Raw genomic sequence first — 25012 nt, forward strand, 5'->3', positions numbered from 1 at the left:
AACAAAACGGTCTCCCTATTTAAAAAGAAGATGGAGAACACCCTACGGAGGGAAAAATACTGGCGTTTTAGTGCAGGTAGAGCCAACTACCGCAAAAAATAATATTGCGATATTGTCAAATCGTTACATTACGACATATCGTCAAAAATAATATCCCGACGTCAAACTGTATCGATTCCCCCTCCCATCACATTTTGGTGTTCGCCCTATTACTCAAACACTCGATCAAACGAATCAACGTTATCATCATCATCAAGCCTTTCATTTCAAATCAGGTGCGTTAGTGATAGGACAAAAAAAAAATAAACAACGTGGGTCCCCACCAGGACATAGAGCTCCATAGAGCTAGCTAATGCAGAGACGGACAGGTAACGTGGTAGGCTGGGTGTCAAACGTGTGCAGATCAGGGGCTGTATGTAGCCTGGTGTCCCAGATTAAGAGTGTTGATCTAGGATCAGTTCAGCCTTTTAGATCACAATGAATAAGATTGCATGGAGAGGGGGGGGGGGCTGATCCTAGATCAGCACGCCTACTCTGACATGCTTGACGCATACCGCCACAGATTTGACAGTAGTAGTTGTGTATGTTTTGTTTGGCTCTTGCCAGGCAGTCGTTGTAAATAAGAATTAGTTGATAATTGACCTGCCTGGTAAAATAAATACAAATACAGCTGAAACAGGCAGACAGGAGGGGACAGAGACAGAGACAGAGAGAGAGAGAGACAGAGACAGAGACAGAGACAGAGACAGAGACAGAGACAGAGACAGAGACAGAGACAGAGACAGAGACAGAGACAGAGACAGAGACAGAGACAGAGACAGAGACAGAGAGAGAGAGAGAGAGAGAGAGAGAGAGAGAGAGAGAGAGGACAGACAGAGGGGACAGAGACAGAGAGGGGACAGAGACAGAGAGGGGACAGAGACAGAGAGGGGACAGAGACAGGGACTGCTGCTCTAGAAGGGAAGTAACCAAATGTAGCCTAAACATTCTGATGCGTTCATGTAGACTACAGTAGATATGTAGGAAGTTATGCTACAGACAAAGCAACAGTTGTACTGGTATGTTGTTGTTGTTGTTGTTGTTGGGCACAAAGAATAAAACCCACACAGGGCCCAGGCAATAACTAACACACTAATGTTACTGTGTCAGTGACCACCGGAGTTAGAAACACACTTCTGATCTGCATATTTACTGTGTGTGTACCAGCGGTCTCCAACCTTTTCTAGCATGAAAGCTACTTATTTTTTTTATAGTTTTCAAATAGGCCCATTCTTCTCCTCTCCTCTGCAACTCTTCCCCTGGTCCTCAGAGAAAGTAGTGCACTATGTTGTCAACTCTTCCCCTGGTCCTCAGAGAAAGTAGTGCACTGTGTTGTCAACTCTTCCCCTGGTCCTTAGAGAAAGTAGTGCACTATGTTGTCAACTCTTCCCCTGGTCCTTAGAGAAAGTAGTGCACTGTGTTGTCAACTCTTCCCCTGGTCCTTATAGAAAGTAGTGCACTATGTTGTCAACTCTTCCCCTGGTCCTTAGAGAAAGTAGTGCACTGTGTTGTCAACTCTTCCCCTGGTCCTTAGAGAAAGTAGTGCACTATGTTGTCAACTCTTCCCCTGGTCCTTAGTGTACAAGAGAAAGTAGTGCACTATGTTGTCAACTCTTCCCCTGGTCCTTAGTGTACAAGAGAAAGTAGTGCAGTATGTTTTCTGTCAACATACCTGGTAAAATAATGGTTAATAAACAACTCTAAAATCTGTGATTTTTTCCCCCACCTTCCCAAATATTTTCTCAAATGATGTTGTTTCCACAACTGCAGGTGGCAGTAAAATCACCAACCTTGGCTTCATACCTGTTCAAACAACACACTCCAGGGGGCAGTATGCACCCTTTCAGTTGGTTTATCAACTCATAGAAGTAGTTGGAGAAGAAAAGTGACTGCTTCAAAATGGAGATGACCTCAAAAAATGGCGCTGCCTGTGCACTCACAGACACCATAATGGGACAGATACAAAGAAGAGTCCTCTATCATTCTCTATGGTGCCGCCCTCTTTTAGCCTGAATGACGATTAGTTTCCTTTATCACAGGATTGTGTCAGAAAAAGTGGGTCTGTAGAAGATACAGGCGCTGCCTTTTTTTTTTTCTTACAAGGAGCACGTGTGCGCCTAAGTTGGAAAATGTAGGGGCACACAAATAAATGTAGGAGCACACAAAGAAATGTAGGAGCACACAAATAAATGTAGGAGCACACAAAGAAATGTAGGAGCACACAAAGAAATGTAGGAGCACACAAATCAATGTAGGAGCACATAAAGAAATGTAGGAGCACACAAATAAATGTAGGAGCACACAAATAAATGTAGGAGCACACAAAGAAATGTAGGAGCACACAAAGAAATGTAGGAGCACACAAAGAAATGTAGGAGCACACAAAGAAATGTAGGAGCACACAAAGAAATGTAGGAGCACACAAAGAAATGTAGGAGCACACAAATAAATGTAGGAGCACACAAAGAAATGTAGGAGCACACAAAGAAATGTAGGAGCACACAAAGAAATGTAGGAGCACACAAAGAAATGTAGGAGCACACAAAGAAATGTAGGAGCACACAAAGAAATGTAGGAGCACACAAAGAAATGTAGGAGCACACAAAGAAATGTAGGAGCACACAAATCAATGTAGGAGCACATAAAGAAATGTAGGAGCACACAAATAAATGTAGGAGCACACAAAGAAATGTAGGAGCACACAAATAAATGTAGGAGCACACAAAGAAATGTAGGAGCACACAAAGAAATGTAGGAGCACACAAATCAATGTAGGAGCACATAAAGAAATGTAGGAGCACACAAATAAATGTAGGAGCACACAAAGAAATGTAGGAGCACACAAATAAATGTAGGAGCACACAAAGAAATGTAGGAGCACACAAAGAAATGTAGGAGCACACAAAGAAATGTAGGAGCACACAAAGAAATGTAGGAGCACACAAAGAAATGTAGGAGCACACAAAGAAATGTAGGAGCACACAAAGAAATGTAGGAGCACACAAAGAAATGTAGGAGCACACAAATAAATGTAGGAGCACTGTCAAGTTATGCGTGATTTTTGGCTGACCACAGCTCTGCCCAAACTTGAAAACGGCTTTATCCTTGATGAACGCAAAGGACAACTCAAAACTGTTCACTTTATGATTTTTTATTGTCATAAAGGTGGAACAGAATAGGTTGATAACCTTCAAACCACACAAACAAAAAACCATGGATTAGTTACAAATAACTCTCAATTCCACTTTCTCAAAAATAAGCATAAACTAATGTTACTGAATCCTCAAACCTAACCAAACAATCATTTCATCATTTAGATTAACCTAGGATCATTGCAAGTTAATAATTAAATATCAATATCATAATTAAACATTTAACAATACACATGATTATAGTAACGTTACTGTCAAGTACTACGTTCACATAATGAAGTCTTACTATTTAATTTAATTAATAATTGTATTGTATGTTACACCCAAACAAAAGGGCATATAGAAGCATGAATTCACAACACATTCTGTCCTACCAGTTGCGTCTTTGGATGATCAGGAGCCGTGGTCATTGGTATCTCTTCTCAGGAATGAGTGAGAGCCAAGTAAGCTTTTACCAAACATTTCGGTGCCATGCACATGCACTGCTTGTGGGTGCGCACGTTAATATGGTCCCCAGAGCACTTCCTGGTGGTTGGTTTCAACAGCTCCGGTTGCATGGTTGCCCCTGCAGGTTGGGAGTGCTTTGAGCACCCTGGGTGGATTTAGGCTTGTAGCTTGTAGTCAGGAATTGACACAACACCTCCCACTTGACCTCCTGGTTCTTCAACCCAAGGAGGTCACACAGAACTGTGATGTGTTGGATTCAGTTACTCTATTTTTGATCCTGTTGCTGCTGCTCTTCAACTGGAAGCAAGACAACTATCCGTCTGACATCCCTGTGAAGAACTGTTGCTGGTATCTTGATTGAATGGTTTTCCATCTTTTTAGTGGGCTTCACAGTTGTGACTGGGTAGCTGGGGAAGGATCGGAGATATACATCCCTCACAATTCCCTTCTTGTCAGTGTTAACGTCAATAACTCTGGCAAGCCTGTACTGCAGTTTTTTCTTCATTAAAGATTTGGAATCTTCCTCCACAGAGCAAGAGTCCAGTGTTTTCCTCTTTGACCACAGCAAGCCTGCTGAGTGTGGTGTCTGGCCAGGTTACATCCCTTTGGGCTGCAAGGAAGAGATCCCTGAGTGCATCTTCACACTCCATGATGGTAAGTGTAGCTCTCTTGATTCTGGACTTGATCTCAAGAGCTGAAGGAATTTCCTTTTTCTTTGGCTTGCTTGTGGTGGTGGTCTTGGCTAGCATTTCTTTCCACCTTGTGGCAGCTCTCCACACCCAGGCAATGACTCTTGTCAATCTGGTTAAACTGCTGAACTTGCTGATGTTAAGGATATTCCCCACTGAATAACCAGAAGGTGGTCTTTGGACTTGGATTTGGTGCCCTCTTCCATTAGGGCTGCTTTGCAGGTCTTTACCTTTGTCAGAGGTTGGAGATATTGGTATACGTGGAGCATGTTGGATTTTTTTCCCCACCTGCGCTCGGGTCAGTGCTGCTGTAAAACATTTCCTTTGGAGCTTGTTTATGCCTTCTTTGGCATCTGCAGTGACTTCTTTGGCTGACTTTGTCGGCCAATCCTCTACAGGTCGTTTCAGAAACTCTGGGCCGTTCTGCCACACAGAGTTCTCTTTGAGGTCCTCTGGGGTTGCTCCTCTTGTCATGAGGTCAGCAATGTTTTGCTCACCTGGAATCCATCTCCAGTCCTCAACTGATGTGGACTTCTGGATCTCTCCCACTCTGTTTGCAAAAAAGGTCTGGTACCCATAACTGTCCCTTTGGATTGCACCCAGCACAGTTTGACTATCTAACAGATGGATCCAACGTCCTACTTGCATCCGACTGTGCTTTTCAATGTATTTCCTGAGTCTTGCAGCGAACACAGCACCACAGACTTCAGCCTTCACTGGTTCTCCCTTTTGGTCAAGTGGTGTAAGCTTGGCTTTGGACTCAACAAGTCGGACCAGGATGCCTTGCTCGGTCTCCCACCTGAAGTATGCCACTGCTCCATAACTCTGGTCGCTCCCATCTGAGAATGTTATTCCCCAGGGTTCTCCAATCCTTTTGACTGGAGTCAGGCTTCTATGGAAGGTAATTTGGTTGAGGTGTCTGTATTCCTCAAACAGGTGGATTGCTTCTCCTCTAAGTTTCTCAGACAGAGGTGTGTCCCATGTGTCTCTTGTTAGAGCTTTGCCTCCAGTTTCTTGGAATGCTTTTCTGACTAAAATGGCTCCTTTCTGTTTGGCAGGTGTTGCAAGGCCTATTGGGTCATACAAACTAGCTACTTGGCTAAGCAGTTGCCTTCTGGTCAGTGGGTTTGGAGTTTTCATTCTCACTTCCTCTCCAACGAGATCTTGACTGATCCTCATCTTCTTTTGTCTCTTTGAGAAGTTTATCGAGGTCATGAGGTACAGTTTGTCTGATTCGACTAAATAACCAACTCCAAGGGCTCTGTTGTCTCCTTCTCTCACTTGGTTGGGGAGGATGAAGACTTCATCTGATGATGTTGGATGTTCTGATGTAGATGTTTGCCTCCCACTTTGGCCTGATCGGACCCACGGCTTGAGGAAGAATCCACCTGCCTTTAGGATTTCTTCGACTTTTTTGGTGGTTCCGTCTAGCTTTTCCAGGTCATTATGGGATGTCAGGATGTCATCTACGTAGGAATCCTCTTCAAGGACCCTCCGTTCCTCTTTCAGATGTGTGAACATGGGCAACTTCGCTGTTTCTCTCATGGCTAGTTGTGCGATACACCCTGCTGGTCGATCGCCCATGTTGACCCTGGTGATGGCATATTCCTCAATGTCCCCATCATCACCGTCTCTCCAGAGGAATCTATGGAGGTGCATCTCCAGGTCTTCGAGCCACACAGAATTGTACATCTTTTTGATGTCGCCGAGAGCAGCATGGATTCCTCTCCTGAACCTTAGCAGTACCGCTCGAATAGGATTAAGTACATCAGGCCCTTTCAGAAGAAGGTCATTCATGCTGCTTCCTCTAAACCTCTGGCTGCTGTTCCATACCAGTCGGACAGGTGTAGTTATAGAGTGTGGGTTTGGTGCTATCAAGTGACTGACGTACCATACTGGACCTTTCCAGTCGGCAATGGTCTTTCTAGTGAGTTTCTTTGCTGCCTTCCTTTCCACCATCTCATGAACTTGAGTTGTGTATGCTGCACGCCAATCTGGTTCTCTCTTGAGTTGTTTCTCCGTCCTCAGAAACGTGGCTTCCACTGCGCTTCTGTTGTTGGGCAGGGAACTTGGATCTTCAATCCAAGGGTATTTTGTGTCCCAGTGAGGCTCCTGACTATGCACATCTGACTCCACGTAACTGAGACCTTGCCTGATTATCTCAAGCTCTCTTTCTTCACTAAGAGTCATGTCTTTGCCTCCTGGTTGACAGTTACCACAACGACATCCTCCACACATGGGTTCACAGGCCGCACCAATGCTGTCCCACTTCCACCAGTCCAAGAACTCTTTGCCAATAACAGTGGTTTTAGTTTCAGCTCTAGATTCTTGCATCTCAGCAATTTCTTGATACTTTACTGCTGTGATTCTCATAGATCGTGCAAAATGAGTTTCAGAATTGTGCAGGGCCATGTCCACTACTTCACAGAGGTCTGGATGTGCTCCTCCAACGGTCTTTCCTAAAGGGCTCTCCCACAGGACAAGATCTCCTACTACCTTAACTCTCTGTGGAGCAAGTCTTCCTTCCCGGTGGCTTATGAGAAGCTCAACATGTTCTGGTCTGTGAAGGTCTTCCAGGTTGGTATCGGGGAAGAACTTCTTGAGGTGTTGTGCTTTGATTGCTCTGTGAACTTTTGCAATCTCATCCAACCCATAACAGATCAGCTCATGAGCTTTCTCCGTGCCTCTTGGTGTCTTGACTCTCACCTTGAGTAAGTATCTTTTGGTCTTCACCTTCATGGCCATGCCTCCAACTCCATGGACGACTAGTGTGATCCTTTCACTTGAAGCTTCAGTCTCCTGGCGGCTGTGTGAGTGATGTAGTTGGTGTCTGATGCTAAGTCAATGAGAGTTCCAATTTTCTGCCCTGCGTTAGTAGTTACTTCGAGAAGCATAAGAATAACTGGTAATTCACGTGTGCTTGAGTCCATTACCCCAGGAAGGCTTCCTCCAGTGCAGTGTGATTTTGCCATGTTGGTGAAAGCATTCCTGAATTTTTCTGCCACGTCCGGGGTGAGCTCATGTATTAATCTCTCTTGCTCCTCTGTGAATGTTTGCCTCCTGGTGCTGGGTTTTTCCACTTTCACGTATTCTTTCCTCTTAGCCCCTCCTTTAAGGCAGAGAAAGAAATGGTGATCCGAGGAGCTTCCTCTTTTGCAGTCTCTGTTTCTGCAAAGGTAAGTGTCCGTACATTCCTCATCCTCTCCATGACATCTGAGGCATCTTCTGCATGCTCCCAGTCTTTCGACAGCATTCAGCTTCTCACTAGGCTTTAGTTCTTTGAACTGCTTACAAAAGAAAATCTTCTCACGGTGCTTTTCATCTCCACACACAACGCATCCTCCCTTTCTCGTGGACCTTGTGGAAGCATACCGCTTCTCCGGGTACGTAGCTTTCTTTTCAGGGTTTTCACTTACACCCAACTGGTCTAGTTTCTCCAGTATGTCCTCTTGTGTCTTTAAAAATCTTAGAAGGCTGTCAAGTGATTGTCAGGTGTGACTCCATTTCTTGGGTTGACCATGAATGTCAGCCAGTCCCTCTTCATGTTATCCGGCAGCTTGCTCTCTATGGATCTGATGACAAGGGGATTCTTTATGGCTCCACTGCTTTCGAGCTCCGTGAGGTCATTCAGGGCCTTTTCCACAGCTTGAATCAGGTCAATAACCTTCCTTGGTTGGTGTGACTTTAAAGGAGGGATCCTCTCCAGGTCCTCAATTATCTCCAAAGCAATTGTTGGCTTGTTTCCATACCGGTTTTGGAGTACTCTAAACATGTCTTCAGCACTGTTATATGATGACAGGCGCAGGTCTCTACATATTCTCTCGTCCACACTGTCAAGAAGTTGAAACTTCTTCACCTCCACTGAACCACTCGGCTCTCCCTGCTTTTGCAGGCTCTCCCAGTCTTTCCTCCATCTGTGGAAATTCCTCCTAAGCCCAGTGAATTTAGGTAGACTGGTTGGTTTTATTCTCACCACTGGTTGTGGGACTGCTCTTGGTTGAAGCTCTGTAGGTCTTCTGTCCTCTTCTGCAATTCTCTGTGCGATGAGGAATTCTGTTCTTTTGGCCTCGAGGTTACTGCCGAATATTCTCAGATCTTTTACTCTGCCTTTCAGATCTGCAGTCTCATCGTGTGGGACCCATTTTTCCCAGTCTTTCAGGCTTTCACTTGCATCATGGATTAGCTTCCTCGCTCTTTCCAGCTGTAGTTCATAGCCGTCCCTGTTAATAGCAGTGACGGGGGGTTTCTTTGGCTCTGTCACAGGCTTTCTCCGCTTCTTGGATTGCAAAGTCTACCTCCTCTTTACCGTATCTTGGCCAGAGGTTGAATTGGACTGCCTCTCGGATTTCCTCCAATTTCATGTCGCACTCTTCAATCGTCCTTTCAAGATCAGCATGCTGGTCCTTGTCGAGCTTGACCTCTTCATCTCCCTTAGTTCCCGCTTCAGCCAGTAGGCCAGCCGCGTAGTCATCATTTGAATCACCGACACTTCTAGCCAGGGAACTGAGCTTGCTGAACTCCTCTTGTAGTTCATGCTTAATCATACCAGCTGCAGCTTTACTCAGGTAGTTCGCTTGTCTGGTGAAAGCAGATTTGGCTAAGGTCCGCTCTTGCTTCAGTTGCTTGACTGTTTTCCCAAAAGTTTCCTTGGCCATGGTGTAGAGTTTCACAGGCAATTCTTCCTTTGCGTCGACAGCTTGACTTCAGCCCTTTGACCTCGTCCTCACTGCCACGCTGGTTATCAACTGTCAAGTTATGCGTGATTTTTGGCTGACCACAGCTCTGCCCAAACTTGAAAACGGCTTTATCCTTGATGAACGCAAAGGACAACTCAAAACTGTTCACTTTATGATTTTTTATTGTCATAAAGGTGGAACAGAATAGGTTGATAACCTTCAAACCACACAAACAAAAAACCATGGATTAGTTACAAATAACTCTCAATTCCACTTTCTCAAAAATAAGCATAAACTAATGTTACTGAATCCTCAAACCTAACCAAACAATCATTTCATCATTTAGATTAACCTAGGATCATTGCAAGTTAATAATTAAATATCAATATCATAATTAAACATTTAACAATACACATGATTATAGTAACGTTACTGTCAAGTACTACGTTCACATAATGAAGTCTTACTATTTAATTTAATTAATAATTGTATTGTATGTTACACCCAAACAAAAGGGCATATAGAAGCATGAATTCACAACACATTCTGTCCTACCAGTTGCGTCTTTGGATGATCAGGAGCCGTGGTCATTGGTATCTCTTCTCAGGAATGAGTGAGAGCCAAGTAAGCTTTTACCAAACATTTCGGTGCCATGCACATGCACTGCTTGTGGGTGCGCACGTTAATATGGTCCCCAGAGCACTTCCTGGTGGTTGGTTTCAACAGCTCCGGTTGCATGGTTGCCCCTGCAGGTTGGGAGTGCTTTGAGCACCCTGGGTGGATTTAGGCTTGTAGCTTGTAGTCAGGAATTGACACAACAAGCACAATGAGAAATATTTGAGGTAATAAAGCTAGAGCCCTTAATTCTTCTAGTGCTCCTAAATAAACAAATCCAGGTCACACAGAAAAATATTTATGCAAGTAAAATGGTGGCACTGTAGAGCCCTGAGACATGTCCTCGATTTGATTTGATTTGATTTGGACAGAGCTTCCGCCAGAGGTTAGCCAAGAAGAGGAGGGGCCAACACCACAACACACAGGTTCAGTCAACCTGCCTAATGCTTTGTCATCAACGTACAAATACACCATGTGCAGCCTAGCAGCCATCTTAAGTTATGCTTGGTGTAATAACAACAAGGCCTATTTCATTCATCAAGTCAGACGTGAACAAAGCATTAGGTGGCATTGCTTGAATCTATAGTACACACAAAACACACAGTGACAGTGTTGTTCTTCTCACCCTGGTAATTGTGGAACTCCCTACCTTCTCATCTAAGCGCCACTGTAGCTTAGCAACCTGGACACAGATGGAGGGGGGGTGGGGGGGGGGGGGGTGAAAACCGACAGACAGAAAACAAAAAAAAGACAAATGTGTAACTGAATCAAGACAGGTTGCAAAAGACAGTGATATGGGGAAGTCAGTAACCTGGTCCCAGATCTGTTAGTTCTCTTCATGGGCTACGGAATGTAGTGATATGGGGAAGTCAGTAACCTGGTCCCAGATCTGTTAGTTCTCTTGCTAACTCCATTGACACTCAGGCTAGGAAATCAAAGTTTTAAACAATGATATACAGTACCAGTCAAAAGTTTGGACACACCTATTCATTCAAGGAGAGAAACTGCAGTCCATCATTACTTTAAGACATGAAGGTCAGTCAACACGGAAAATGTCAAGAACTCTGAAAGTTTCTTCAAGTGCAGTCGCAAAAACCATCAAGCGCTATGATGAAACTGGCTCTCATGAGGACCGCCACAGTAAAAGAAGACCCAGAGTTCAAATAAATAAAGACATTTTAGGCAAAAACTGGCAGAGGCAACCAAGTTTTTGGCTAAAATGTCCTGGTACTGGGTAAAATTCATAATGCCGTTGACCTTAACAAGGGCCCCAAGGACCAGTGGAAGCATATTACAGTAGGTATGGGGTTATTTTCTGCTCATGCATTCTCATTTTGATGCCAAACCCACCATTGGTATGCGTGGCCAAAGAGCTCCATTTTCATGTCATCCAACAAATGTAAAATGCCTGGAGTTTCCCTAAACGGCATTGGCTCTTGGATTGGAACCTGTGCGTTGGTCAGATGACTTGAAAATAAAAAGCTCTTTGGCCATGCCTGACCAGTGGTGGGTTTGGCGTGAGCAGAACAGAACCATGTACCTACTGTAAAATATGCCGGTGGATCTTTGATGTTATGGGGCTTTGATGTTACTGGTCCTGGGGCCTTTGTTAAGGTCAACAGCATCATGAACTTTACCCAGTACCAGGACATTTGAGCCCAAAACTGAAACCGTGATATACTGTAATGTTCTGTAAGTTTTGTGGACAGGCCCCCATTGGTAGAAGGATCCTCCATCCATCTACAAATTAAATAATCTATTGCAGATCTTCACTATCAGGGGGCCGCATTAGCTTTCAGAAATCTGCATTTTCAAAATGCAGACCATAAAAAAAAATATCTGTGTTTTAAACCATTTCACCTGCGTTTTACACTGAACAACAATATAAAAGCAACATGTCAAGTGTTGGTCTCATGTTTCATGAGCTGAAATAAAAAGATCCCAGAAATGTTCCATACGCACAAAAAGCTTATTTCTCTCAAAATGTTGTGCACAAATTTGTTTACACCCCTGTTAGTCAGCATTTCCACTTTGCCAAGATAAATGTTCATTTCTCTACCATATGCCACCGCCAACGTCATTTTAGAGAATTTGGCAGTACATCCAACCGGCCTCACAACCGCAGACCATGTAACCACGCCAGCCCAGGACCTCCATATCTGGCTTCTTCACCTGCGGGAACGTCTGAGGGGGCGGGGGGGTATTTCTATATATATGCTGAGGAGTATTTCTGTCTGTAATAAAAGCCTTTTGTGGGGAAAAACTCATTCTGATTGGCTGGAAAATCTTTGAAATTGTTACATGTTGCATTTATATTTTTGTTCAGTATATTATATTGAAAGTCAACAGTGGTGTTTTGTGATAAGGGGCGTGCAACTATAGATTTTCGTCACACAAAATACATTGCAACACATTTGGCCGAAAATCATTTTCATCAGATGGCAGACGTGCAACGCCATTTGGCTAGCAGCCACACAATCAAATTAGCTTATAATGAAAAAGCAAGGTATTTTTAGTTTTTTTTAATGATGGATGGCCATCATATTTCTAATGTTTATCATAGAAAGAATGTAGCCAGCTACATTTCCTAATGTTTTGCTTGAAGTTAATCTTGCATTTTAACTTGCTACCGGAGAAAAACTATGCCAGAGGAAAGTAACCTGCACATCAGTCCGAGTCTGTTTGTGATCCAACGAGGAGAGCAAAGATATTTAAGTGCAACTGAAGCACGAAATTAGTCCTTTTACATTCATGATTTGGAGCGAATCCTGACTGAAGCCGAGCAGAATTTACAATAAGAAGCATTTTAAATCTGCGTTTACAAAACACAGCAAGATATTTTTTCTGCATTTTCTCTTTCCTTTTCTGTGTGAAAAACAAAGAATCCTGCGTTAATGCGACCAAGAGGCAAAGTCCCGTCTATTTCTATTTTATTATTTGTTGATTTTAAGCCTAACCCTAACCACACTGCTAACCTTATCCCTAACCACACTGCTAACCTTATCCCTAACCCTAACCACACTGCTAACCTTATCCCAAACCACACTGCTAACCTTATCCCTAACCCTAACCACACTGCTAACCTTATCCCTAACCCTAACCACACTGCTAACCTTATGCCTAACCCTAACCACACTGCTAACCTTATGCCTAACCCTAACCACACTGCTAACCTTATCCCTAACCACACTGCTAACCTTATCCCTAAACACACTGCTGCTAACCTTATCCCTAACCCTAACCACACTGCTAACCTTATCCCTAACCCTAACCACACTGCTAACCTTATCCCTAACCCTAACCACACTGCTAACCTTATCCCTAAACACACTGCTAACCTTATCCCTAAACACACTGCTGCTAACCTTATCCCTAACCCTAACCACACTGCTAACCTTATGCCTAACCCTAACCACACTGCTAACCTTATGCCTAACCCTAACCACACTGCTAACCTTATCCCTAACCACACTGCTAACCTTATCCCTAAACACACTGCTGCTAACCTTATCCCTAACCCTAACCACACTGCTAACCTTATCCCTAACCCTAACCACACTGCTAACCTTATCCCTAACCCTAACCACACTGCTAACCTTATGCCTAACCCTAACCACACTGCTAACCTTATGCCTAACCCTAACCACACTGCTAACCTTATGCCTAACCCTAACCACACTGCTAACCTTATCCCTAACCACACTGCTAACCTTATCCCTAAACACACTGCTGCTAACCTTATCCCTAACCCTAACCACACTGCTAACCTTATTCCTAACCACACTGCTAACCTTATCCCTAACCCTAACCACACTGCTAACCTTATCCCAAACCACACTGCTAACCTTATCCCTAACCCTAACCACACTGCTAACCTTATCCCTAACCCTAACCACACTGCTAACCTTATGCCTAACCCTAACCACACTGCTAACCTTATGCCTAACCCTAACCACACTGCTAACCTTATCCCTAACCACACTGCTAACCTTATCCCTAAACACACTGCTAACCTTATCCCTAAACACACTGCTGCTAACCTTATCCCTAACCCTAACCACACTGCTAACCTTATGCCTAACCCTAACCACACTGCTAACCTTATGCCTAACCCTAACCACACTGCTAACCTTATCCCTAACCACACTGCTAACCTTATCCCTAAACACACTGCTGCTAACCTTATCCCTAACCCTAACCACACTGCTAACCTTATCCCTAACCCTAACCACACTGCTAACCTTATCCCTAACCACACTGCTAACCTTATCCCTAAACACACTGCTGCTAACCTTATCCCTAACCCTAACCACACTGCTAACCTTATCCCTAACCCTAACCACACTGCTAACCTTATGCCTAACCCTAACCACACTGCTAACCTTATGCCTAACCCTAACCACACTGCTAACCTTATCCCTAACCACACTGCTAACCTTATCCCTAAACACACTGCTGCTAACCTTATCCCTAACCCTAACCACACTGCTAACCTTATCCCTAACCCTAACCACACTGCTAACCTTATCCCTAACCCTAACCACACTGCTAACCTTATGCCTAACCCTAACCACACTGCTAACCTTATGCCTAACCCTAACCACACTGCTAACCTTATGCCTAACCCTAACCACACTGCTAACCTTATCCCTAACCACACTGCTAACCTTATCCCTAAACACACTGCTGCTAACCTTATCCCTAACCCTAACCACACTGCTAACCTTATTCCTAACCACACTGCTAACCTTATCCCTAACCCTAACCACACTGCTAACCTTATGCCTAACCCTAACCACACTGCTAACCTTATGCCTAATCCTAAACACACTGCTAACCTTATCCCTAACCCTAACCACACTGCTAACCTTATCCCTAACCACACTGCTAACCTTATCCCTAACCACACTGCTAACCTTATCCCTAAACACACTGCTGCTAACCTTATCCCTAACCCTAACCACACTGCTAACCTTATCCCTAACCCTAACCACACTGCTAACCTTATGCCTAATCCTAAACACACTGCTAACCTTATCCCTAAACACAGTGCTAACCTTATCCCTAATCCTAAACACAGTGCTAACCTTATCCCTAACCCTAAACACACCGCTAACCTTATGCCTAACCTTAAACACACCGCTAACCTTATCCCTAATCCTAAACACACTGCTAACCTTATCCCTAATCCTAAACACACTGCTAACCTTATCCCTAACCCTAACCACACTGCTAACCTTATCCCTAACCACACTGCTAGCCTTATCCCTAACCCTAAACACACTGCTAACCTTATCCCTAACCACACTGCTAACCTTATCCCTAACCACACTGCTAACCTTATCCCTAACCCTAAACACACTGCTAACCTTATCCCTAACCGAAAAGCTCATTTTAGTTTTTATATAATTTTGTACAATATAGACCATTTTGACTTTGCAGCTTGGACTTATGGTGGGAACACTATGCCTTTCTCTCTCTGGACAGGTGGGGGAAGCCGTAAGTTTGGCACCTGTATTCTGGTCAATGTCCAGTCCACCTCTCTGTAACAGTAGCATACTCCTGCTGAGACACACACACACACACACACACACACACACACACACACACACACCACAACAATTGCATTATCATTGTGCTACAGTTTCCACTAAACACACTGGCCCGTATTGTCTCATCTCTCTGTGTTGGTGTTGGTGTTGGTGTGTTGTGTTGTGTTGGTGTTGGTGTTGGTGTGGTGGGTTGGTGTTGTGGTGTGTTGTGTTGTGATGGTGTGTTGTGTTGGTGTGTTGTGTTGGTGTGGTGTGTTGGTGTGGTGTGGTGTGATGGTGTGTTGTGTTGGTGTGTTGTGTTGGTGTGTTGTGTTGGTGTTGGTGTTGGTGTGGTGTGGTGGGTTGGTGTTGGTGTTGGTGTGGTGTGTTGGTGTGGTATGGTGTGATGGTGTGTTGTGTTGGTGTGTTGTGTTGGTGTGTTGTGTTGGTGTGTTGTGTTGGTGTGTTGTGTTGGTGTGTTGTGTTGGTGTGTTGTGTTGGTGTGTTGTGTTGGTGTGGTGTGTTGGTGTGGTGTGTGGTCCTCTGTAGCTCAGCTGGTAGAGCACGGCGCTTGTAACGCCAAGGTAGTGGGTTCGATCCCCGGGACCACCCATACACAAAAAAAATGTATGCACGCATGACTGTAAGTCGCTTTGGATAAAAGTGTCTGCTAAATGGCATATTATTATTATTATGTGGTGTGGTGTGGTGTGATGTGGTGTGATGTGTTGGTGTGGTGTGTTGGTGTGTTGTGTTGGTGTGGTGTGTTGGTGTGAGTCTCTACCGCCATCTCTCTGTGTGTTACACCACAACCAGCACAGACTGCAGTTAGGCAACTGCACCTATCAGATTACTAAGGAACTTTCCAAACAGCCACCTTGCCGGTATCTCGTGGGTATTTGCGTGTTACACCATAGACAGCGCAGACAGTCGGCATCAGATTACAGCAGAAAGAAACTTTTAAAAAACAGCCCCACTGCTGGCATGCTTACCAGACAGACTATTGGAAGAACAACAGTAAGATCACAGAAACCACGAATCGTTCACATGCAAACTACTCAAAATAATTTTCATGAGAGCGGGCTATTCCAACACAGAAACTGTTTCAAATGCACATCCCTAACAACAGGGTTAATATAGACTAGACCAGCAATAATGGAGAACGACTGGACTAGGTTAAAGCTCCAAGGACAAAGTCATAGCAGTTTCCGGAAGAAAAATGGCCTTGTTCCTATGACAACGTCTGTAAATATTCATCTAAAAGAACAATAAATAGCCTTGATTCTTCAACCCCTGATGAAAAAAAGCATCCTCCAGCACACTGCTGGGCTGCGTCCAACTGACAGCACTTTTGAACAGAGCCTATGGACCCTGTTTACACGAATAGGGATGCTGACTTACAGTAGGCCTACAGCGTCTCTGTGTCTCTGTGTCTCTGACTGAAGGACCCTGTTTACACGAATAGGGATGCTGACTTACAGTAGGCCTACAGTGTCTCTGTGTCTCTGTGTCTCTGACTGAAGGACCCTGTTTACACGAATAGGGATGCTGACTTACAGTAGGCCTACAGTGTCTCTGTGTCTCTGTGTCTCTGACTGAAGGACTGGCTAAAAAAGAACGACTATTTCAGTCCAGATCCAGATCGTGAGGTTGTCTCTTTACTACTGGAACCTGGAACACAGTGAGGTTGTCTCTTTACTACTGGAACCTGGAACACAGTGAGGTTGTCTCTTTACTACTGGAACCTGGAACACAGTGAGGTTGTCTCTTTACTACTGGAACCTGGAACACAGTGAGGTTGTCTCTTTACTACTGGAACCTGGAACACAGTGAGGTTGTCTCTTTACTACTGGAACACAGTGAGGTTGTCTCTTTACTACTGGAACCTGGAACACAGTGAGGTTGTCTCTTTACTACTGGAACCTGGAACACAGTGAGGTTGTCTCTTTACTACTGGAACACAGTGAGGTTGTCTCTTTACTACTGGAACACAGTGAGGTTGTCTCTTTACTACTGGAACACAGCGAGGTTGTCTCTTTACTACTGGAACCTGGAACACAGCGAGGTTGTATCTTTACTACTGGAACACAGCGAGGTTGTATCTTTACTACTGGAACACAGTGAGGTTGTGTCTTTACTACTGGAACACAGCGAGGTTGTCTCTTTACTACTGGAACACAGCGAGGTTGTCTCTTTACTACTGGAACACAGTGAGGTTGTCTCTTTACTACTGGAACCTGGAACACAGCGAGGTTGTATCTTTACTACTGGAACACAGCGAGGTTGTCTCTTTACTACTGGAACACAGTGAGGTTGTCTCTTTACTACTGGAACCTGGAACACAGTGAGGTTGTCTCTTTACTACTGGAACCTGGAACACAGTGAGGTTGTCTCTTTACTACTGGAACCTGGAACACAGCGAGGTTGTCTCTTTACTACTGGAACACAGCGAGGTTGTCTCTTTACTACTGGAACCTGGAACACAGTGAGGTTGTCTCTTTACTACTGGAACCTGGAACACAGCGAGGTTGTCTCTTTACTACTGGAACACAGTGAGGTTGTCTCTTTACTACTGGAACACAGTGAGGTTGTCTCTTTACTACTGGAACACAGTGAGGTTGTCTCTTTACTACTGGAACACAGTGAGGTTGTCTCTTTACTACTGGAACACAGTGAGGTTGTCTCTTTACTACTGGAACACAGCGAGGTTGTCTCTTTACTACTGGAACACAGTGAGGTTGTCTCTTTACTACTGGAACACAGTGAGGTTGTCTCTTTACTACTGGAACACAGTGAGGTTGTCTCTTTACTACTGGAACACAGCGAGGTTGTCTCTTTACTACTGGAACACAGTGAGGTTGTCTCTTTACTACTGGAACACAGTGAGGTTGTCTCTTTACTACTGGAACCTGGAACACAGCAAGGTTGTCTCTTTACTACTGGAACACAGCGAGGTTGTCTCTTTACTACTGGAACACAGTGAGGTTGTCTCTTTACTACTGGAACCTGGAACACAGCAAGGTTGTCTCTTTACTACTGGAACCTGGAACACAGCGAGGTTGTCTCTTTACTACTGGAACACAGCAAGGTTGTCTCTTTACTACTGGAACACAGCGAGGTTGTCTCTTTACTACTGGAACACAGTGAGGTTGTCTCTTTACTACTGGAACCTGGAACACAGTGAGGTTGTCTTTTTACTACTGGAACACAGTGAGGTTGTCTCTTTACTACTGGAACACAGTGAGGTTGTCTCTTTACTACTGGAAAACAGTGAGGTTGTCTCTTTACTACTGGAACACAGTGAGGTTGTCTCTTTACTACTGGAACCTGGAACACAGCGAGGTTGTCTCTTTACTACTGGAACACAGCGAGGTTGTCTCTTTACTACTGGAACACAGTGAGGTTGTCTCTTTACTACTGGAACACAGTGAGGTTGTCTCTTTACTACTGGAACACAGTGAGGTTGTCTCTACTACTGGAACCTGGAACACAGCAAGGTTGTCTCTTTACTACTGGAACACAGTGAGGTTGTCTCTTTACTAATGGAACACAGCGAGGTTGTCTCTTTACTACTGGAACCTGGAACACAGTGAGGTTGTCTCTTTACTACTGGAACACAGTGAGGTTGTCTCTTTACTACTGGAACACAGTGAGGTTGTCTCTTTACTACTGGAACACAGTGAGGTTGTCTCTTTACTACTGGAACCTGGAACACAGCGAGGTTGTCTCTTTACTACTGGAACACAGTGAGGTTGTCTCTTTACTACTGGAACACAGTGAGGTTGTCTCTTTACTACTGGAACACAGTGAGGTTGTCTCTTTACTACTGGAACACAGTGAGGTTGTCTCTTTACTACTGGAACACAGTGAGGTTGTCTCTTTACTACTGGAACACAGCGAGGTTGTCTCTTTACTACTGGAACACAGCGAGGTTGTCTCTTTACTACTGGAACACAGTGAGGTTGTCTCTTTACTACTGGAACACAGCGAGGTTGTCTCTTTACTACTGGAACACAGCGAGGTTGTCTCTTTACTACTGGAACACAGCGAGGTTGTCTCTTTACTACTGGAACCTGGAACACAGCGAGGTTGTCTCTTTACTACTGGAACCTGGAACACAGTGAGGTTGTCTCTTTACTACTGGAACCTGGAACACAGTGAGGTTGTCTCTTTACTACTGGAACACAGTGAGGTTGTCTCTTTACTACTGGAACCTGGAACACAGTGAGGTTGTCTCTTTACTACTGGAACCTGGAACACAGTGAGGTTGTCTCTTTACTACTGGAACACAGTGAGGTTGTCTCTTTACTACTGGAACCTGGAACACAGTGAGGTTGTCTCTTTACTACTGGAACCTGGAACACAGTGAGGTTGTCTCTTTACTACTGGAACCTGGAACACAGTAAGGTTGTCTCTTTACTACTGGAACACAGTGAGGTTGTCTCTTTACTACTGGAACACAGTGAGGTTGTCTCTTTACTACTGGAACCTGGAACACAGTGAGGTTGTCTCTTTACTACTGGAACCTGGAACACAGTGAGGTTGTCTCTTTACTACTGGAACACAGTGAGGTTGTCTCTTTACTACTGGAACACAGTGAGGTTGTCTCTTTACTACTGGAACCTGGAACACAGTGAGGTTGTCTCTTTACTACTGGAACCTGGAACACAGTGAGGTTGTCTCTTTACTACTGGAACCTGGAACACAGTGAGGTTGTCTCTTTACTACTGGAACCTGGAACACAGTGAGGTTGTCTCTTTACTACTGGAACACAGTGAGGTTGTCTCTTTACTACTGGAACACAGTGAGGTTGTCTCTTTACTACTGGAACCTGGAACACAGTGAGGTTGTCTCTTTACTACTGGAACCTGGAACACAGTGAGGTTGTCTCTTTACTACTGGAACCTGGAACACAGTGAGGTTGTCTCTTTACTACTGGAACACAGTGAGGTTGTCTCTTTACTACTGGAACCTGGAACACAGTGAGGTTGTCTCTTTACTACTGGAACCTGGAACACAGTGAGGTTGTCTCTTTACTACTGGAACCTGGAACACAGTGAGGTTGTCTCTTTACTACTGGAACACAGTGAGGTTGTCTCTTTACTACTGGAACACAGTGAGGTTGTCTCTTTACTACTGGAACCTGGAACACAGTGAGGTTGTCTCTTTACTACTGGAACCTGGAACACAGTGAGGTTGTCTCTTTACTACTGGAACACAGTGAGGTTGTCTCTTTACTACTGGAACACAGTGAGGTTGTCTCTTTACTACTGGAACCTGGAACACAGTGAGGTTGTCTCTTTACTACTGGAACCTGGAACACAGTGAGGTTGTCTCTTTACTACTGGAACCTGGAACACAGTGAGGTTGTCTCTTTACTACTGGAACCTGGAACACAGTGAGGTTGTCTCTTTACTACTGGAACACAGTGAGGTTGTCTCTTTACTACTGGAACACAGTGAGGTTGTCTCTTTACTACTGGAACCTGGAACACAGTGAGGTTGTCTCTTTACTACTGGAACCTGGAACACAGTGAGGTTGTCTCTTTACTACTGGAACCTGGAACACAGTGAGGTTGTCTCTTTACTACTGGAACCTGGAACACAGTGAGGTTGTCTCTTTACTACTGGAACCTGGAACACAGTGAGGTTGTCTCTTTACTACTGGAACACAGTGAGGTTGTCTCTTTACTACTGGAACACAGTGAGGTTGTCTCTTTACTACTGGAACACAGTGAGGTTGTCTCTTTACTACTGGAACCTGGAACACAGTGAGGTTGTCTCTTTACTACTGGAACGCAGCGAGGTTGTCTCAAGGTTGGCAAACACCAGCCTGTTAACTGCCTTAAACCTACGCTCCCTCCCTCCCTCCCCCCTCCCTCCCTCCCTCCCTCCCTCCCTCCCCCCCTCCCTCCCTCCCTCCCTCCCCCCTCCCTCCCTCCCTCCCTCCCTCCAGGATCTGCAGTCCCCATTAACCTTGGTTGTGTTTGCTCAACAAGGTGTGCTTTAGGGGCGAACTGTTACACACTGACAACCATCACACCTCATTCCACTGACTTAATCTCTAATCTAGAACAGTAAGGCTACGTACCTAAGATCTTATCAACATGTTTGCGTTCTGCAGAGCTATAAGTCTATAGTTTACAGCCTTAAATAGTATCACACCATATGGAAGACTGGTTTTAACCAGAGGGACCACCTTCTAAACTAGTCACTACTAAAAAAATAAAAGATATCTTCCCACGTTACACATAGCCTGTCAAGGCATGATTACACTGTTTGCATGGAAATCAACGGTTTCCTTACATTACCAGATTCAAAAGGATCCTCAAGTCCAACCCTATTCCTGAAGGAACACTTACCACACTGTTAACTTTGTTAGGCAATACCTCCCGAACAGGTTCTCTCATACACCCACAGAGATAAAACAAACACATAAATACAATTTGATTTGATAAAACAAACCGCCTAGCTGAAGCCCCTTAATAGCTACCTGTTAATGGAACTACACTACCGGTCAAAAGTTTGGACACATCTACTCATTCCAGGGTTTTTCTTTATTTTTTACATTGCAGAACATTTCTAAAAACCTGTTTTCGTTTTGTCATTTTGAGGTGTTGTGTGTAGATTGACGAAGGGGGGAAAAATGCGATTTAATCCATTTTTAGAATAAGGCTGTAACGTAAACAAAAATGTGGAAAAAAGTCAAGAGGTCTGAATACTTTCCAAATGCACTGTACATATGAGAATGTGGCTCGCATCACATCTATCCTGAGTGCCAGTATATTTGTGCTGCCTGACAAATGACAGCAATGGAGTAGGCAAGAGCTCAAACAGATCTGGGACCAGCCTACAGCACTCCTGTGGTAAGACATGAAAGAGCCGGTAAGTCAGGTAGAGGGGTGTTTTGGGGGGGTGTGTGACTCACCTGTTCAAGGCTGTCGTCCTCCGGCAGCGTCCCTGTGTCTCCGTTCCTGTTGATAGAGATCTCCATAGTGGCCGCTTTACTCAGCATACTATCTGTCCTACTGACCTAGACCTGAGAGAGGGAGAGGGTAGGGGAGAGATGGGGGAGGAGGGGAGAAGGGATGGGATGGGATAGAGAGAGAGAGAGAAAGGGAGGGGATAGAGAGTAGAGAGAGAAAAGGAGAGGGAGAGATAGTGGGAAGACAGAATATGAGAGAGAGACGGAGGCAAGATGAAGAAATTGAAATGATGAGAGGAGAGAAAGAGAGGAGAGAAAGAGAGGAGAGAGAGAGGAGAGAGAGAGGAGAGAAAGAGAGAGAGAGAGAGAGAGAGAAAGAGAGGAGAGTAAGAGAGGAGAGAAAGAGAGAGAGGAGAGAAAGAGAGAGAGAGAGGAGAGAAAGAGAGAGAGAGGAGAGAAAGATAGGAGAGAAAGAGAGGAGAGTGAGAGAGGAGAGAGAGAGAGTAAAAACATGGAATTAGTCAAATAATAGAACACAATAACCACAGGCAGACTATTATGCGGTCTATGTAGGGCCCTAAATGTGTTTTCAAAGAGCATGTCTCACTCTCAGTATATGTGACTCGTTTCAGGAAACTAGGCATATGTCACACGTCACTACTTCACAGGAGAGGCATTTGAACGTAAACATTTATTATTTTTTAAAATCAAAATGCATTTATTTTGGCAGAAATGCCTTCTGGAACATGTGAACTTTCATGGGCCTTAATACCAAACTTGTATGCCATCTGTAAATACGAATACAATTGTTAAAATTACGAGCCTAGTTGGTTTAGCCACAGAAACATACTATTTGTATCTCAGAGCCATTTGCTTTGCTAGTTATAGCCTAATGTTAGCTAGCTAACATTGAACCTGGTTGGTTAGCTACCTGCAGATTCATGCAGGGTAGTAACGTCATGAGTTGGGATTATGGTTCATTGTTTAGCTAGCTATGTCTTGGCAAAAGACTCCACTATGCAAGTAACTATTTCAACAGAATGTTAATGATGTCACTGCAACAACTGTTGATAGACGTAGCTGGTAAATTCGCTCTGGTTATCTCCTCCGATTTCAGAGCACTCTCGTCTGAGTGTGCCAGAGCGCAGAATAACTGTCGAATTTACAAACGCTCAACACCCGTTGAATATGGCCGGTGTCAGTAAACATTGGCAAAAAAGCGTAAATTGTTCCCAGCAGCACAGTTGCAGTCACCAACGCTCTGGATAACATAAAAACAGCCTAACCAGCTCTGCTAGGGCGAGTAAAATGGTCAGAGTGAGATGTTCTCTCGTTTGTGTCTGGAAGTAGCTAGCAAGCTAGCCAATGTTAGCCAGTTAGCTTGGGTGATTGAGTGCTGTTGTTAGGACAGAACGCTCGGATCAACCCTTAAAGAGATGGGTGGGGCTAAAGCTTAAGAGGGTGTGAACGCGGCTAAATGGGTGCAGACAAAGAAGAGCTCTCCAGTGGGTGTACCAAAACAAGGGCAATTTTCTCAAAAGTGAGGTTACAGAATTACTTTCCCATTGTTCCTCAACTGTAGTGTATGATATACAGTTTTCTAGCTCGGAGTCTCTACTTTTATCCAATATAAAAAACACAATTTCAAATGTTTCTACATCGGACCGAATCGAGCCAGTCGGTCACATATGAAACAAGGCCTTGTGTGTGTGTGTGTATATATATATATATAAAGGTCAGTGTACTGACAATGAGACCGCATGTTCAAGTGGCCAACCATTCATTCAGCTGTATTAGGAGGCTACGTTAAAATTAGTATCTGTTACCGTTGCCGGCTATTGGCCGTAAAAAATAAATAAAAGCTGATAAATTAAAATTGTTCCTGGCCAAATTGACCGGAAGAAACAAAACAACGGTTGGCAGACTATCAGCGTGTCACCCACCACTTTACAATGTGAGCTGGAAGCTGGAAGCTGCATTTTGAAAACATACTTAATTGTTTGAAACCCGAATGTTTTACTTCATATTATGAGGAATGTCTTACCTTGCTTGAAAATCCGACCATGGAAAGGTGGAGACAATTATTTTATAAAATCTTCTTAGGGGGTGTGTGTGAGTTTCAAGTTTGGGGGAGCATACAATTTATCCTAGCATTTCTACCGATCTGCGTGTCAGTTCTGATTTTCATATGTGCATTTTCGTGGAACAGTTTCATTTCAATAATAACGTTGTTAGTTTCTCAAAATCAATTTCACGGCTATCTTCATCACACTCCTTCTTCTTCGTCTCAACATTTTCAATTATTCTCAAGACACTTTATCTTCACACATATTTGAGATGATTTTCACTGACAGCCCAACTCAATAATCAATTAGGCCTTTTGCCCAACTCAATAATCAATTAGGCCTTTTGCCACTCACGCTGACTTTGAAAGACTTCCTCATATGCCATCTCTCTCCTGTTCTATTGGTTTTCATATAAACTTTCCGTCGTTGTCCAGAAGCCGAACGCACAATCCTAGTTATATTAGCAACCAATCCTAGTTATATTAGCAACCCATCCCAGTTATATTAGCAACACATCCTAGTTGTTGCATCTTTAGATTCACCCTTTTTCTACGTCTCTAAAATGAGATTTTAATCTCTGTCATGTTTTCCCTTTTTCCCATGAATTGCATTTTGGCAAATGTTTGAAAATGACGTTTTATTGGCTGCTTAATTACAGGAGTTGCATGTTTTGTTAAGATACATTTGTATCATATAAATGTGATTTCTGTCATTCGGAGGACCGAATGACAGAACTCAGCAGACACACACACACACACACACACACACACACACACACACACACACACACACACACACCACTCAGCAGACACACACACACACACACACACACACACACACACACACACACACACCACTCAGCAGACACACACA

General features: G+C 44.1%; 1 protein-coding gene across 5 annotated transcripts in view; it reads right to left on the bottom strand.

The window, feature by feature from the left end:
* arfip2b (ADP-ribosylation factor interacting protein 2b) overlaps positions 1-25012 on the bottom strand; it is an 82373-nt gene that overhangs the window by 18802 nt on the left and 38559 nt on the right. For 2 of the 5 annotated variants that reach the window (XM_045208216.1, XM_045208213.1), the window contains exons 2-3: positions 22077-22187; positions 10244-10300 (exon numbers count right to left, since the gene is read on the bottom strand). In XM_045208216.1, coding sequence (XP_045064151.1) covers positions 10244-10300; positions 22077-22163 — 144 coding nt within the window. In that variant the 5' untranslated portion in view covers positions 22164-22187. Of the gene's footprint in view, positions 1-10243; positions 10301-22076; positions 22188-25012 lie in introns of those variants that run through there. The other 3 variants (XM_045208215.1, XM_041870514.2, XM_041870513.2) reach the window with 3 other exon arrangements.

This window comes from Coregonus clupeaformis, chromosome 27, assembly GCF_020615455.1.
Source record: "Coregonus clupeaformis isolate EN_2021a chromosome 27, ASM2061545v1, whole genome shotgun sequence".
Taxonomy (NCBI): domain Eukaryota; kingdom Metazoa; phylum Chordata; class Actinopteri; order Salmoniformes; family Salmonidae; genus Coregonus; species Coregonus clupeaformis.